Below are 15,032 nucleotides of genomic sequence, written 5' to 3' on the forward strand. Positions count from 1 at the left end.
TGGGTGGTTTCAGTTTGTTGAACTTGACCGACGGAGCAGCTTGTGCGTAAAGTTGAAATCTGCGTATCATCCTATTCTAAAAATCAAAAATGACATCAAATATTCAATGTGGTTCAGCAACAGCATCACCGGGATGAATCTTTGCCCATTTTTGCACATGCATATTTATCCTGCTTTGTGTATACACTATAAATAAATAAATAACGATTTAATCGTTCAGTCCTCCATCAAAAATCATTAACCTCAGTCTCCATTTCCAAGACCAGGGGTTCAAGTCACAAAGACGTTGTTTTCATTTAGCGTTAAAATCCCATTTATTGCCAAACATCTCATTGTGGACCTTACATACCTCACACGAAATGATTTATTTTTAATAGGTGTGATGTGTCACACCTATTAAAAATAAATCATTTCTCTGTGAAATCAATGTGGATCCTCGACTTCGGCGGATAAACACATGATCCAAATGATTTGGGCCATGAGGACAGCGGCGGCGGGGGTCTTTTCAAAGTCGAAACCAATGGCTGAGGGCAGCCTGGTGAACTCGGATGACGAAATGTATTGGTCACTTCACACACACACACACACACACACACACACACACACACACACACACACACACACACACACACACACACACACACACAGGGAGGGAAGAGAGCAGCCACCCGAGGTTACAGCGGCTAATATATGCATGGCGTGGACTCTTTTCAACACCTGCAGCTCTAAGTTTGGGCGCTGCGGGGACGTTTGACGTCTTGTTCCGGGAGGGGCAGGCCCTCGCATCTTAATTCTCCTGCTAGACATTCTCGCTGTGCGCTGGCAATCATCACTCTATTGCATACAGATTTTTCTTGTCTTTTAGCCTTTTTGTGTGTGCGTGTTTTCTGTCTGGTGTCGCCTATCTGTTGAATTAGATGTTGGTTGTTTTTAAGCTGCCGGAACCTTTTTAAGGCACTAAATAAGGAGATTGGGAGAAACGGATGTATTGATTCAAGTCCTCGACCCCCTCAAAATTTCCCTGAAGGAGTTGAGGAGGAGAAAAACGAGAAGACTTGCGCACCGGGAGCTAAGCACCTGGAATTGGAGCACAGGCCACACATCCACAACAAGGCTTTAGAGCTCAGGGCGATGTGGAGAAATCTTCAGATGCTGCAGACGGGGCTTAGCTGGAGCCCAGTGGCCACACTGCAAGACCACCGCCCCCGCGCTCCACCACCCCCCACACATACCCCCTCCACCCCCACCCGGCAATTTTCAACTTGTAGCCGGCTTAGCTTTAACCCCCCTCAACACGGCTCCCACTGAGCTGTTGATATTTGAAGGTGAGACGGAAGTCGTGGGCCGACATTGCTGCAGATCTTTTTTTTCGTCGGGCGCACATTGGCTATTCCCCAACCGTTGCTCTGCGTTCGTGCAGCGCTCTCACCGGGAACTACCTTTCCCTAAGTCTGAATATGTGTGTCACGCCTGTAATTGATAAAGAGCCCCGGGAAAGAAAGCCAAACAGGTGTTTCAACTACCACAATTTTTAACCAGCTCTTATGGTCCTTACACTGGGAGCGAATTTGCGAGGCAAATAATTTGCCTTTTTAAAAAAGACTCTTGAAGTCAATGCAGCCTTCCTCACCAGCAGTCGAATTTTGCGGAGGTTAAAAGGCGAACAGCTAGAACACCTCTGACCAATCAAAATTATGTTAGCATGTTGATGACGTCACATCAAAACGTTCCTGGTTGCATCAGCCCTAGTCTCTCCAAACGTGGAGCCAGTTGACGGAGTGGTCCTTCAAATTCAAATGTCCGTCAAAGATTTGAGCACCTGGATCGTCGTGTTGAACTCACCCATCTCCTCTCTCAAGAACAATATTGGGTGTAGCCAAAGACTTCTTTTCTTTTTCTTTTTTAATTAAACCATCACCAGGACGTCATCACTTGAGGATGTAGTCGACTCCATTGTTTCTCCTTCGGCAAAAAGAAAGAAGGCCGGACTTTATTTGCTTCGCGAATTTTACACGCATATTCGCCTCGCGCCACGTGAGCACAGGAAAAATTAGCATTTTCGCATCGCTTATTTGCATAGCTTGGCCTGTTGCCCAGTGTGTAAGGACCTTTAGAAAGCACTGATACTGGGGAAGCCAAAGTTGATGGATTATCTACTTCAACGTGACAAACCAATGACATTTTATCCAACAAAAATGAGCCAGTGCAATGAAGGCGACAGCATGCTGTTCTCTATTTTTCTATTTCCGCAAGAAATACCATCTAATTGCAGTTTGACTGCTGTTGCCACAAAATCTACGCGAATCTCCTTAGCGCTAGCTAGGCTGCCTTTCACTTCCTGCCTCCCTTCCTCAACTTCTGGGGCTTCTTACAGTGAAGCTTGCAGCGGTTGTACTCATCGTTCATCACAGCTGAAAAGATGCTGGTGGAAAGTGGAAACAATATAGACTCAAATTTGAACGAGTCACTCACAAACGAGAATCGGGTTAACATTTGAGTCATTTGAGTCACTCAGTCAGTCCAAGCGGTCGCACAACAGTGACCCGGTAAAACGACTCTCAAGTTCCCAATGATTCGTTCAGGAGTCTTGTCATTCCAATTCGGTGCACGTTCAAGACTGTCGGAGGTCGGCAGCGGTTCAGAGTTGAAATCTGGGGGAGCCCGCGCAGAAATAATGAGTCTACACAAGGGCAATCAGAGGTTGTTCAGTTCCCTGAGTCTGCTCCACGGGATTAGTACAGTGAACTGTGTATGGAGGCGAGGGTGAGCCACGCACGGCAAAATGTCCACATTATTGCGCTGCAGCTGCGGTAGGATGCGATGCCCCCCTCCCCCACCCCACCCCAAGCCCCCGGGGCGTTGCCATTTCAGTAGACTGCTGTGTCACTCGCACGGCGGTGAGAGCGACAAATCAGCGCGCCCAAAAACATGATCCACATGAAAGCGCTTTGTTGTGTTTACCCTAATGGACGGGGGACGGCGGAAGGGGGTGGGGTGGGGGGGCAACGTGGGAAACATGAGTGACTCACTGACACAGCGGGGGGGTTTTTTGGTTTTTTTGGCATGCGTGAGCCGCACAATGCAATCTTCAACACATTGTTAAACTACACAAATCAGAGCATTCTGAGCATGTTGCTAATGAGAAGCTGTTGTTTTTTTGAAAGACCAAATTGTTACTCTCCATCCCTACAGGAGGCCTTGAAATTGATGCAGGATGAGGCACGGCAGTGTGCTTAACCACTGGGTGGCGATACATTTATTTTTTGTTCTTAAAATACAAAGAGCCTTCTTATTAAAACTCTATTCTAGTGTTGGGAAATGGGATTCTTTTTTTCTGACTCGAGATGAAACGAGCCACCCGCCAAAAGGATTCGGAGGGTTTTTGAGTCACGTGAGTCTGTCAACCAAAGTGAGCGGTTGTGTTATCCTTTTTGTCACAGTTAAATCTCATTGTGGCTCTGACCAGCCAGGTACAATTCAAGTGGAAGCTTTTTGGTTATCTTTTTGGAGACGACGACGCCCTCATCCGCCCAGATCAGGGGTGGGCATACTTTTCACTGGTGGGGCCACAGTGGGTTCTAAAGTTTGACAGAGGGGCCGGAGCTGGAGCAGATGAATGGAGTGTTTTGTGTTTCTCATTGGAGAAAAAATATGTCAATGGGATATGTCGAAAACATGTGCTTTAATGTCAGTTGAAAATGAACAGAAGCGTTGCAACAAAATTTTCGTTTTCTTTGAAGTCCTCTTTCTTTAAGCGACTCTTTAAACACTGAAAACGAAACGAATGAAATGCAGCTTTTTTTTTTCTCCTAGTACTAACAGTCACTGCTGTTTAAAAGTAATTTAGAGGTATGTTCTTCTTCAAGATATCAACATTATCACTTTGGCAGAAAACGCCATAACATTGATAAGGTTAATTCATATAATTTCAAGATCGGCGGGCCGGATGAAAAAGTTTATTGTGCCACATGTTGTCCCCTGGGCTGTAATTTGGCCTCGATTCACCGGGTTTACCTTTTCATAACAGGTGGTCTGTAGCAAAAAAAAGGAAAAGCATTTTAATAGCAATCTCAAACTAAACACGCGGCGAGAAGCTCCCGAGCTGCAGGCGGCACCTTGACGTGGCGTTGCAGCATCAGCATCCTGTCGGAGCGCGTGGCCTTAATCGCCGGGGCCAAACCGACGACACCTTGACACAGAAAACCAACGTCTTCCTCCATTTAGTGTTCTGACAGTGAGGTCCTGACGGTGTATTATCGGAGGTCGGCCGCACCCGTCCCACTCAGGCTAACCGCTTGTGACTGCGTCCACGTCTCACTGTCACACTTGCTCTCCATTAGATCTGCCTTGTCCACCATTTAATTTTCCAACGGAGACGCGTCCAAAGACGATACTTGTCCCCCGGGGTTTTGTTCTATATTTCGGAGAGACCCTGTTGTTTGTTTACTTATCCTATTTTTTTATTTTTTTATTTTTAGTTTCTCTCGTATGTTTTGGTTTTTGTATCCCATTTATTTTCTCATTTTCTTTCATGTTCGAAATAAATCAATAAATCAAATCAAATCAAACCCTCCCCTGTATGTTGGGTTCTCCAGCTGAGCTCTGCCCCCTGTTGGAATCGGGGATCGACGTGACTAAGTGCAACTGATGGGTTTAAGAAAGAAACTCAAGAAATCCCTGCTAGTGGACAATCTCCAAATGAGTTTTGCGTGTCAGGGTCTTGTGACCCCGGAGCGGCCGTGGCCGAAACGCTGGGGCCATATGGGAGCGGCAGGGTGGGGTGGTGGGGTGGAGGGGGGGACAGCACGAAGCGCCGTGGCGTGACACTGATGCAGTGCTGCGACGCCGCAGGGACTCAACCTTTTTGCAAGTGGCAAGGGCAGCCGTGATGAAGCCGTGTTGGCAGTTTGTAGCCTGCAGGCAGGCCTTTTTGTGGCATGTTTTTTTTTTTGTTGCTTTTCAAACATACATACTAGTCCCAGAGGTGTTGAGTGACAGCACACTGAATAGATTATTAAAATACATACACAGTGTATATGTTCAGTGTGAGTATTCATATACATATATAACATACTATACATGTATGTATATATACAGTATATATACATGTATACGTGTATATGTGGATGTATACACACACACACACATATATAGTATGCAACAGCAAAAGTTAAGACTTGTTAGCGTTTAGACTGTATTGTCACAATGTCAGAATGTCTCTTGCCCCAAAAGTGCGTTACCTGAACTTGTTATGTGTGTGTGCGTATGTATATGTATGTATACACACGTATACTAGTCTCCTTTTACCTGACGTGTATGCTGCTACTTGAGAGATGTTGCCAAACGGAATTTCATTGTATTCAGTACAAATGACAATAAAGCTTCTTAATCTTAACACACACACACACACACACACACACACACACACACACACACACACACACACACACACACACACACACGTTTATCAGAAGGACTCGCTTGAAGAGGCTTTTTGTCAACTGCCTCTGTTGAGCCCGTTGGCTTCATTTTTATCTGACGCTCACACGTGGTGGAGAGTTGGGCGGGGCTTCGGGACGCTACGTCACTTATCAGGAAGAGGCGCACGCTGCGGGGACGGCGACGCTGGGCAGCGCGCACGGTGAGTCTTTTGAAATGCTTAAAGTTCAGAAAAGGCTCCGTTTGACTATGAAAATGGATGTGTGACATATCGGCTGCCGTTCCGTCATTCGCTCTTTACGGCTGGCTGGCGCGGTGTGGGTCGCGTGGAGCAAACTAAGAGCAACTCAGAGGTCCCTCGAGTTCAGCCAAGGACGAGGAGGCAGCGACTCTTCGAAGCGAACGTTAACTTTGTTTTCGGTGGAAATTGAAAGTGTTACGCCTGCGTTTCCCCCCGTCTCTTTGAGCTCACGGAACGTAACCAGAAATACCAGTCCGGAACTGTGGCCGCTGTTACGGCAACTTGGGCCCGTCGCTGTGAAGCTGGAAATGCGGACGTTTCCAACAGTACCAGGCAGCTCGGGATTCTTTGGGTAGCTTAACCGCTAATGTTCTTGACTTTTACGGCCCAGTGAGCACAACAACAACAGCAGCAGCGTCGCGGCGGCCTCGTGATGAGTGGTTGGCTCACTCGTCTGTTTAATATGCATCATGCGTTGTCGTTCGCCTGTTTGTTTTATGATAGTTACGTCTTCCTGGCAAAGACGTGTGGACGAGTAGCTGCTCTGCTCCCATCCTTATTATTATGGGGTGGCCGCTCATTGGTCTGACAGTGCAGGGATGCAGATGTAGGACATGCCAGTGGAGATGCAAGCGCTCTTAAAGGCAGAGAGAGACAAACCTCAGCATCCCTCAGAGCAGCCGGTTCAAGAAATGTATATTATCATCAGCAGAAAGTCATTCAGCATTCCTCCTTCTTCTTCTTCTTCTTCTTCTTCTTCTTCTTCTTCTTCTTCTTCTTCTTCTTTCAGCATCTCAAGTCACCATGCCTGACGACATGTCGAGGCCCCTAATCCGAGATGATGGAGGAGCAGCAGGAGGAGAAGGACGAGGAGGCGGCTCCAGGCGCCTGGAGGCCTCGCTGTCCGACCCCACTGACCCGCTCGTCGGCATCCTTGGCACGGGCGACTTCTCCCGCTCGCTCGCGCAGAGGCTGTTGGCTGCTGGCTACCAGGTGGTGGTGGGGAGTCGAACCCCCAAGCGCTTCGTGGCTCTGTTCCCCGAAGAGGTGGAGGTATGACACACACACACACATACACACACACACACACACACACACACACACACACACACACACACACACACACACACACACACACACACAGTGACACATGACATGAGTTTAAACCCGGGCCGTGTAATTGGTGTTTCCATTTCACCCACAGTGATAATTATGCATTTACTCCGACGGGCTCTAATGGTTGTTGTTGTTACCCTGTGGAGAAGCCTGACAGATAATTGTTGCCAAAGACTTTGGGAGCCGGTGGTGGTGGGAGGGGTTGGAGGCGGGGCCAGCATAAAGCTGTTTCACAGACAGCCAAAAAAAAATAAATATATTTTTTCTTGTCGCTGTCAGCTACAAACTGGAATCCGCATTAGTTGGAGGAAATAAGACATTTCATCTACCGTTTGAAAGTTTGGGGTCAATGACTCACTTCTGCATTGAACTGCATTGAACTGTATTATAACCAGCTTCATGAAATAATCCATTGAAATGCTCCAAGAACATTCCGAGTGCCTGAATATCAGTAAAGATGTGCTGAACGCCTATGGGATGGCTTTGAGAGTTGCTGTCCTGAATGTCGAATTGAATGTAATTTTACAGAATGAATATCAAGTGTGTAATATGTGGCCATCATTACAGAAATTGAATAATTTAAAATAGCTTAAAAACATTTCTGAAACAAAGCTTCATATTACAATGACACTTTAAACCATAACAGCATAAACAAAGCATCACACTTTTATATTTTTTGGCTCTTTAAAACAGTCGACTGTTATTGAGTTCACACTTAACTTCTCTGTCACTTTGAATGAAACACTGGAAATGTTTTTTTGTTAAACACTAAAATGTCCCCATACTTGTGAAGCTTGTTTTTTTTTTTGTTCACTCGTAATAATGGCAGAGCATTCAAGATTATTATTTCATGAATCTGGTTATAATGGTGTTCAATGCACAAATAGGTCTCGTGACCTGAACATTCTGAAGTGTACACGCTGGGAAATTGAGGCGTGGCACTCATTTCTTATCACTAGAGGACAGCCAATGAGAGCTCGGAACATTGCGTTAAAACCTTGCACAGCGCGACAATTCTTAAATGGTTGACTTTGCTCCAGGTGATGTCTCAGATGGAGGTGGTCAGCCAGGCCGACCTGGTCTTCGTGGCCGTCTACCCCGAGCACCACTCCACGCTGGCGCCGCTCAAGGCGGCGCTCGCCCGCAAGACGCTGGTGGACGTGAGCAACGGCCTGCGGCTCAGCCGCGACGGGCCGTCCAACGCCGAGCTGCTGGCTGACATGTTCCCCGAGAGCTGCGTGGTCAAGGCCTTCAACACCGTGTCGGCCTGGACGCTGCAGACGGGGCCGCGGGACGGCAGCAGGCAGGTGCGACTGCAGACATAGTCATCAACCATCGCTGGTCTTCATTTATTTATTTCTTTTCAGATTGAGGGCAATTAACTTTCCAGTCAGACCTGTCCATAGCAGGTCCCTAACCCTAACCCTTGGTTACATTTTAGATTGCAGCGCTCTTTCCCTCCCTCTCCTGAGTTTGCCAGTGAGCTACGGTGGCCTGTGCACACAAACCTGGATGCTTTGTCCACCTTCTTCTTTGTTGGTTTATTTGCGAACTCGCCAGTGTTCACCCTAAATACAAAACTGCTGGATTGTCCACACCGGGGCTTCCTTAGAAATATGGCGGTGCAAGATGGCAGTAGGAGCGAGACCCTTATTGCATATTAGTGTATGTTCTTATATATGTATAAAATTCGTTCTATGGTAGGAAAAGCAAATTACTTTCATTGTACTGCAAGTATACATTTTTATTAATATATTGATGTGCAGTATATGAAGCTTTTACCAATATAAGAATAGTTAATCAGAACAAATTCTACACACTGGACCTTTTTAAAAGACTCAATAAAAGGTATACAAAGTGTTTCTGACAACAGGAAAGACAATACAAACACATTAAGAGGTGAAATACACAATAGGCTAAAAGTAAACTACAGTAAAAACAGAAGGTGCAGTAGATAAAAAAAAAGGTTAAAAGACTCAATAACAGTTTGATAAAAGGTGCACAAAATGTTTCTGCTGATGGGAGTTGAGTTTTTTCAGCAGACGTGCTCGGGTGTGTTTTTGTGGCCGTGTCCTCCAGATTTTCCTGTGCGGCGACAGCCTTCAGGCCAAGAGCTCTGTGGCGCAGCTGTGCCGCCGCCTGGGCTTCGTCCCCGTGGACGTGGGCCTGCTGTCCTCCGCCCTGGACGTGGAGAACCTCCCCCTGCACCTCTTCCCCTGCTGGCGCGCCCCGCTGCTCTGCACGCTGCTGCTCTTCGCCTTCTTCTACGCGTACAACTTTGCCCGCGACGTCCTGCAGCCCTACGTGAAGCACGGGAAGAACGTCTTCCACAAGATGCCCATAGAGACGGTGAACGTCACCCTGCCCTCGGCCGCCCTGGTCCTGCTGTCGCTGGTCTACCTGCCCGGCCTGTGCGCCGCCGCCCTGCAGCTGTGCCGGGGCACCAAGTACCGCCGCTTCCCCGGCTGGCTGGACCGCTGGCTGCAGCGCCGCAAGCAGCTGGGCCTCTGCAGCTTCCTGTGCGCCGCCCTGCACGCCGTCTACAGCCTGGTGCTGCCCATGAGGAAGTCGGCCCACAACAAGCTGCTCGCCATGGCGCTGAAACAGGTTGGTGGAGATTTTACACCTCTGGGATATATATATATCCCAGAGGTGTGTGTGTGTAAATATATATATATATATATATATATATATACATATATATATATATATTATTTGTTGATATATATGTGTTATATATATATTTGCTGTTGAGCAGCAGCAAAGTGAACACATTCTCAATATACATATACAGTAGGTGTGTGTCTGTGTCTGTGTGAACACACAGTATTTATAAGACTCAAAACTTTGTAAAGCTTTGACTCTGATGTCACAATGGCAGAATGTTTCCTGATCACTCAAAATGCTCAATCTGAACCTGTCTGTCTGTCTGTCTGTCTGTCTGTCTGTGTCTACGCGACCGTCCAAAAGTTTGGGGTCACTGACTCATTTGTGCATTGAGCTCCATTGAAACCAGTTTGATGAAATAAACTACTGGAAAAGCTGTAAAGACATGACTAGTGCAGGAAAATCAGTCAGGGTGTGCTGAACACATGTGGGATGGCTTTGACCGTTGCTGTCTTGAATGTCTAATTGAATGTGAAGTGTACAAGATGCAGCCATAGTTGGAGAAGTTGAACGCTTTTTCTTTTAAAAAAAGTATATAGAGTATTTCTAAAACAAAGCTTTGTGTTATAATCACCCTTGGTTGTGTGTGCTAAACCATCTGAGAGTAAACAAACCAACACCATGGTTTATATTTTAGCCTCTTTTAATTAGTCATGGTTTTGTATTCAACACTAAAATGCTCCGATCCTGACTGATCCTCTTGCTCTCATAATGATCGCACAGCATGCAGATCATTTTTATTTTCACATAAAGCTGGTTATGATGGATGGACAATGCAGAAAGGAGTCAGGGATCCCAAACGTTTGAACGTATGTGTCTGTTAAATAAAAAAAAGCTTGAATTGCAATGGATGTAATGGTTTTTGCTGTGTGCTGCGCAGGCGTCCGGCGCGGCCGAGTCCTATTCCGAGGGCGAGGTGTGGAGGATGGAGCTCTACCTCTCGGTGGGCATCATGGCCCTCGGGCTGCTCTCTCTGCTGGCCGTGACCTCGCTGCCCTCGGTGGCCAACGCCGTCAACTGGAGGGAGTTCAGCTTCATACAGGTACACGCACATACGCAGACACAACATGCAGACACGTGGCCGCGTGCCGCTCGACGTTTGCGCTCGTCCCAGACGAGTGGATGACGAGAATGAAAGGCGAGTGGCGGGCTCAGATTTGACGGCCGGCCTGGCGCTGCGGCCCCCCCGGGGTGTCATCGCGCTGACGAGCAGACAAGACGCGCCGTCTCCTGCGTGGTCACATGATCGTTCTTGGAGACGCCTCACATTTAGCCTCAAAGCTGTGACCCAACCATCAGGCGGAAAGTCACACACTTGCTCTCCACTGTTCACTGGAACTCGGAACCCAGTATCCTGATTGGCTGTTAGATTGATGTCATGGCTGTTTGCATCTAATTATCATGAGCAGTGTTTTAATGTGTATATTTCATCGGAGCCTTTCCCACCCCCCCCAGTTATACAGCATCCTTAGAGGCTGCTGATTTAAAAAAATGTTCTTTCCAATCAATTTAACTATTACGTCTTAATTGTTTTGGCTTCATCAAATTCAAATAAAATAAAATACTTACTGATAGGAAGTTTTCCCTTTTCATAGCAATGAAACAAAAGTGACATATAATGATATCTGCTAAAAAGTGACAAGAGTTCTCCCCCCCCCCCCCCTTCTTCTAAATGAGGATGTATTGAAACAGAAGTCACGAAAATGGTCTGTTATTATTCAGGAGGGTCGACGGATTTGGCTACTGCAGCTTCAGGAACAAATTAAAAGAAAAAAAAAAGCATTTTAGGTTATTGGAGGCCACTCTGCATTCAGACACGTTGCCACCGCTCTCCCTCCATGGCATCGCGCACAGTTGACCTTGAGCTGCTGCCTGTAATTAGCGGCGCCTGTTGCCGTCGCTACAACGTGACTTGGCGAGGTTCTCCCGGGTCGGCCCAGCTGGGTCAGAGTATTTCCTCTGGCTCTGGAGTACTCGGCGCCCTGTGGTGATCTGACGGCCCCAGATCTGATCATCGGATCCAGAGTGTCGCTTCTCAACCTTCTCCCACCTGCCTCCCGCAGTCCAGCCTGGGGTACTGCGCCCTGACCATGGCCACCCTCCACACGCTGCTCTTCGGCTGGGACCGAGCCTTCGACCCGGCCCAGTACCGCCTCTTCCTGCCTCCCACCTTCACGCTGGTGCTGGTGCTGCCCATGGCGGTGCTGCTGGGACGCGCCGCCCTCCTGGCGCCCTGCGTCACCCGCCGCCTCGGCCGGATCCGCCGCGGCTGGGAGGCGGGGCGCCACGTCCGCTTCACCCCGGCCGAGGACGGCCGCCGCCAAAATGGGCTGGAGGAAGTCAGCCAAGTGTGAGACGGACTTGAGTTCCCTGGGAGGGAAGTGTGTTAAAGCGAACCTCGTTGGGTGGTACAGTCATGTTGAGTTACACACTGTCGGTAGGTATGAACGGCTCATCTGGGAGTGTTGAGTCGTGAATGCTTAGATTGCTGGTAGGTCACTAGTTTAAAGCGTTGCACTATCGCTGGTAATGAGTAGGTATTCTCTACGTTAATTTATTATTTTATCTTAATTTACGAGCTGATGATGCCTGAAAAGGCTCCACAGCGCAACCTCTTGAAGCTCCTGGCTTCATTTATGCAAGCAGCCCCACGTTGCACTTGTAATGAACCTGCCAAAGTCTGTTTGCTTCAACTGCTGAAGTGGCGCCAGCAGAATTTTTGTACAAGTCTGTGATTGAATCCCCCCCACCCCCTGCTCACTCGGCAGCCCTGTCCCTTCCCCTCCCCGCTCATGTCTTTATCAACTTCCGGTGGCGTTCAATAATGCAATGCTATACAATACAATCAGTCAATATGTCGTTTTGACAATGTACATTGAAGACATTGCTATTATCATGTTCAAGACCTGTCCAAAAATTTTTTTTTTTTTTTTTTTTTTTAATGTTCTTACGGTCTCAGCAGATTTTCATGCCGACTTTTGAAGTTTTGGGGATGCAGCAAAATCGAGGCTTCCTCTTAAAATGGCCAAAGAGTCGCGCAAACTGGAGGAAAATGACTCACTGAATGGAAAAGAAGAGTTACAAGCGACACTGGCTTCCTGTTGACGCCGGGCAGAATTTTCATTTCCTTCACACCGGTGATACTTGTTCTAGGTATTTCTGCGACTTGTAGTTTGTTTTGATATATTTATTATGCTGTAGGTCAGAAGATGCAACAAAAAAGCATCAAGATAAAATACGACAAAATAAGATGATGAAAATCGCTGGGAAGGAGTGAAGTAAAAAAAAAAAAAAAAAAATCAACTCTTCACTGCTATTGCCTTTCTCACCTCTCTGGTGCCTTGAGTTCCCTCCCCAAATCTGAACAGACTCCTCCTTTGTTAACTTTCAAACAGTGTTTGTTTGCCTCCTCTCCAAAGAGCTACAGAATTCAGTTTCTGCTAATGTAAATGCAAGTGCTCTATCAGCTTTTACACAGCCTTTGCTGCCAAGCATAGCACTGCCTGGTTTTTGTTTTTTTTAAAATCCCAACTCTCTCATAGTGTTGTGTTTATTAGTGTTCTGTGTGTCTAGAGATGATTCTTTTGTCTACCTGTCAAATTAAATCGAAGTTTATAATAACAATTTAAAATTAAACAAAAAAGATTGCAAAGTGAATGAACGTTCTGGAGCCGAGTCATTTTGTTGTAGTTGTGCCTTCAGTAATATTACAATTGTTTGATTATTGTTGGTTTTCATCCGTTCAAATAAAAGGCTGAAATAAATACATGAATAAATATAAGCTACCTAATTAATTAATTAATCCCTCAAACGACAGTACCATCACGCCTACCTTTAGATAATAGAACAAGGTGGAAATTAAAAGAGGTGTTAGGCTGACATCTAGCGGCGATGGCAATTAACCCCTCCGAGCCTAAAACGTGCATATGCTGCCATCTAGTGACGAGAAAGTAGACCGCTCCCTAAAAGTCTAGAGACATGAAACGATTTGACGCCATCTCATGAAAATATGGCATTCAGTCGGAAGCATGGGAGTAATCTTTTGAAGAAGGTTGGAATGCGTTCAATATGGAGGTTTCAAAAGGTGCTTTCTGGAAGTTCGCCCACAAGCCGAGTATGGCCAACCTTTCTCTGCAAGTCGCGTCTCCTCTGGGCAGGAAGACACTTTTTCCTCGACGCGGAACTTCCCGACGGAACAACCAGGAAGAACGAACGTGTTGGGGGGGGGGGGAGGAAAACAGGCCCAACTCATCCCGGGCGTTCGTTCACTTCCTGTGCGCGCGCGCGCGACGGCAACACCTTCATTCATTGAAAATCGAACGACGCAAAACGTCGTCGGTGAGCCCCTCCCACCCACCTCTTGGCCCCTCCCACCCACCTCTTGGCCCCTCCCACTCACCTCTTGGCCCCATATAACCGCGCCTCAGGACGGGTCGGACGGCTGCAGGAAGGTGTGTCTTGAGTGCAACTGCCACCATGAGTGTGAGTAGTGTATACTTTGTTGTCTAAACGCTGCTGTTTGTCGTTAAATTAAAAAGGAAACAAAGTCACGTTGGTTAAAATAATAATACAAAGTGCTACTATTGGCGAATTAGCAGATGTGCCCGCTCAGTGGGAATGTGCTCATCTGTAAGGTTGTAGTTGAAGAATTAGTTGGAAATATTACAGCTTTTAGCCCGACAGGTATGTTGTTGTTGTTGTTGTAATCAGTGTCTTCTCAACAGTTACAGGATTCATTTGAAAAGGCAGTGGAGGAAGCCAAGGTGTTGCCGGAGAGGCCCAGCAACAACGACCTGAGTGATCTCTACGGGTTGTACAAGCAGGCCACGGTGGGCGACGTACAAAGCGGTGAGTCAGTGACCTGCAAAAGGGGGAATTCGCAAGGTTGAACCCCGCTAAAAGAGTTTTTTAACTTCTGAAAATGTGCAGAGCATATAAAACTGGGGGCGGGGCTCGCGAGCAATGAGGTCCGACAGGTTGGGTCGGGTCGTTATGTGAACGATTGGAGGAGCTGATTAGTTTAAACAAAAGATTATGCACATTTTCTGCAAGCAAACATTCAGCTGTTCACACGTAAAATATTTCTGAGACAAACCAGTCTTAAAAAAATTAAAATAAAAAAAAATCTACACATTACTACTTAAATAACCTAATGGCCGGCATTAGTTTGTAACATAAAAATACGATGACATCAACTAATAATAATGCTTCAGACCCCACCTAGGTGGTTCATGCTTCTTGCTTTTATTTTTTTTTGTACTTTGTGCAATATGTAAAAATATAAAATTGATTGATGCTTTTATGCTCACTTTGCAGTTTTCACAAGATAGAATAAATCTCTTTTCTACGTGTGGACAGACAATATGCATAAAAAGAACACATGGATGATGCTATAGCAACGATGATCCTGTGGAACTCTTGAACGCCTACTTTTCTGCCCATAGAGTGTCCGGGGATCATACATTTCGCAGCACGAGCAAAATGGTGCGCTTGGAACGAGAAGAAAGGTCAGATTTTGTCAAAGGAAACCTTTTGCTATTTGCGGCTGTTTCATTTAACAAAGCAGCAT

General features: G+C 46.7%; 2 protein-coding genes across 5 annotated transcripts in view; both read left to right on the forward strand.

Annotated features, from left to right (window-relative positions):
* The window catches only part of LOC142881504 (acyl-CoA-binding protein homolog), a 76,793-nt gene that overhangs the window by 61,227 nt on the left and 534 nt on the right, over nt 1-15,032 (forward strand). The window contains exons 2-4 of one of the 2 annotated variants that reach the window (XM_076015828.1): nt 13,928-13,945; nt 14,194-14,311; nt 14,908-14,970. In XM_076015828.1, coding sequence (XP_075871943.1) covers nt 13,940-13,945; nt 14,194-14,311; nt 14,908-14,970 — 187 coding nt within the window. In that variant the 5' untranslated portion in view covers nt 13,928-13,939. Of the gene's footprint in view, nt 1-13,927; nt 13,946-14,187; nt 14,312-14,907; nt 14,971-15,032 lie in introns of those variants that run through there. The other variant, XM_076015820.1, reaches the window with a different exon arrangement.
* Nucleotides 5,526-13,189, forward strand: LOC142881472 (metalloreductase STEAP3-like). Of its 3 annotated transcripts, none has more exons than XM_076015773.1 (6): nt 5,526-5,641; nt 6,471-6,733; nt 7,837-8,103; nt 8,876-9,403; nt 10,344-10,505; nt 11,527-13,189. In XM_076015773.1, exons 2-6 carry the CDS (start codon nt 6,485-6,487, stop codon nt 11,815-11,817), a joined length of 1,497 nt encoding a protein of 498 aa, XP_075871888.1. In that variant the 5' UTR covers nt 5,526-5,641; nt 6,471-6,484; the 3' UTR covers nt 11,818-13,189. The 3 variants fall into 3 exon arrangements, with proteins under 3 accessions (XP_075871888.1, XP_075871903.1, XP_075871896.1); XM_076015788.1 differs by lacking the exon at nt 11,527-13,189 and adding an exon at nt 11,186-11,520; XM_076015781.1 differs by lacking the exon at nt 5,526-5,641 and adding an exon at nt 5,653-6,032.

Source organism: Nelusetta ayraudi, unplaced genomic scaffold, assembly GCF_046127955.1.
Source record: "Nelusetta ayraudi isolate G7.1 ecotype Tasmania unplaced genomic scaffold, CSIRO-AGI_Nayr_v1 ptg000006l, whole genome shotgun sequence".
Classification (NCBI taxonomy): domain Eukaryota; kingdom Metazoa; phylum Chordata; class Actinopteri; order Tetraodontiformes; family Monacanthidae; genus Nelusetta; species Nelusetta ayraudi.

Bases quoted from the DNA above. Each gene is read 5' to 3' on its own strand.
- LOC142881472 (XM_076015773.1), top strand. From the start codon at position 6,485: ATGCCTGACGACATGTCGAGGCCCCTAATCCGAGATGATGGAGGAGCA. The intron at 9,404-10,343 runs GTTGGTGGAGAT...TGTGCTGCGCAG, and splicing joins TCGCCATGGCGCTGAAACAG to GCGTCCGGCGCGGCCGAGTC. The intron at 10,506-11,526 runs GTACACGCACAT...TGCCTCCCGCAG, and splicing joins GGGAGTTCAGCTTCATACAG to TCCAGCCTGGGGTACTGCGC.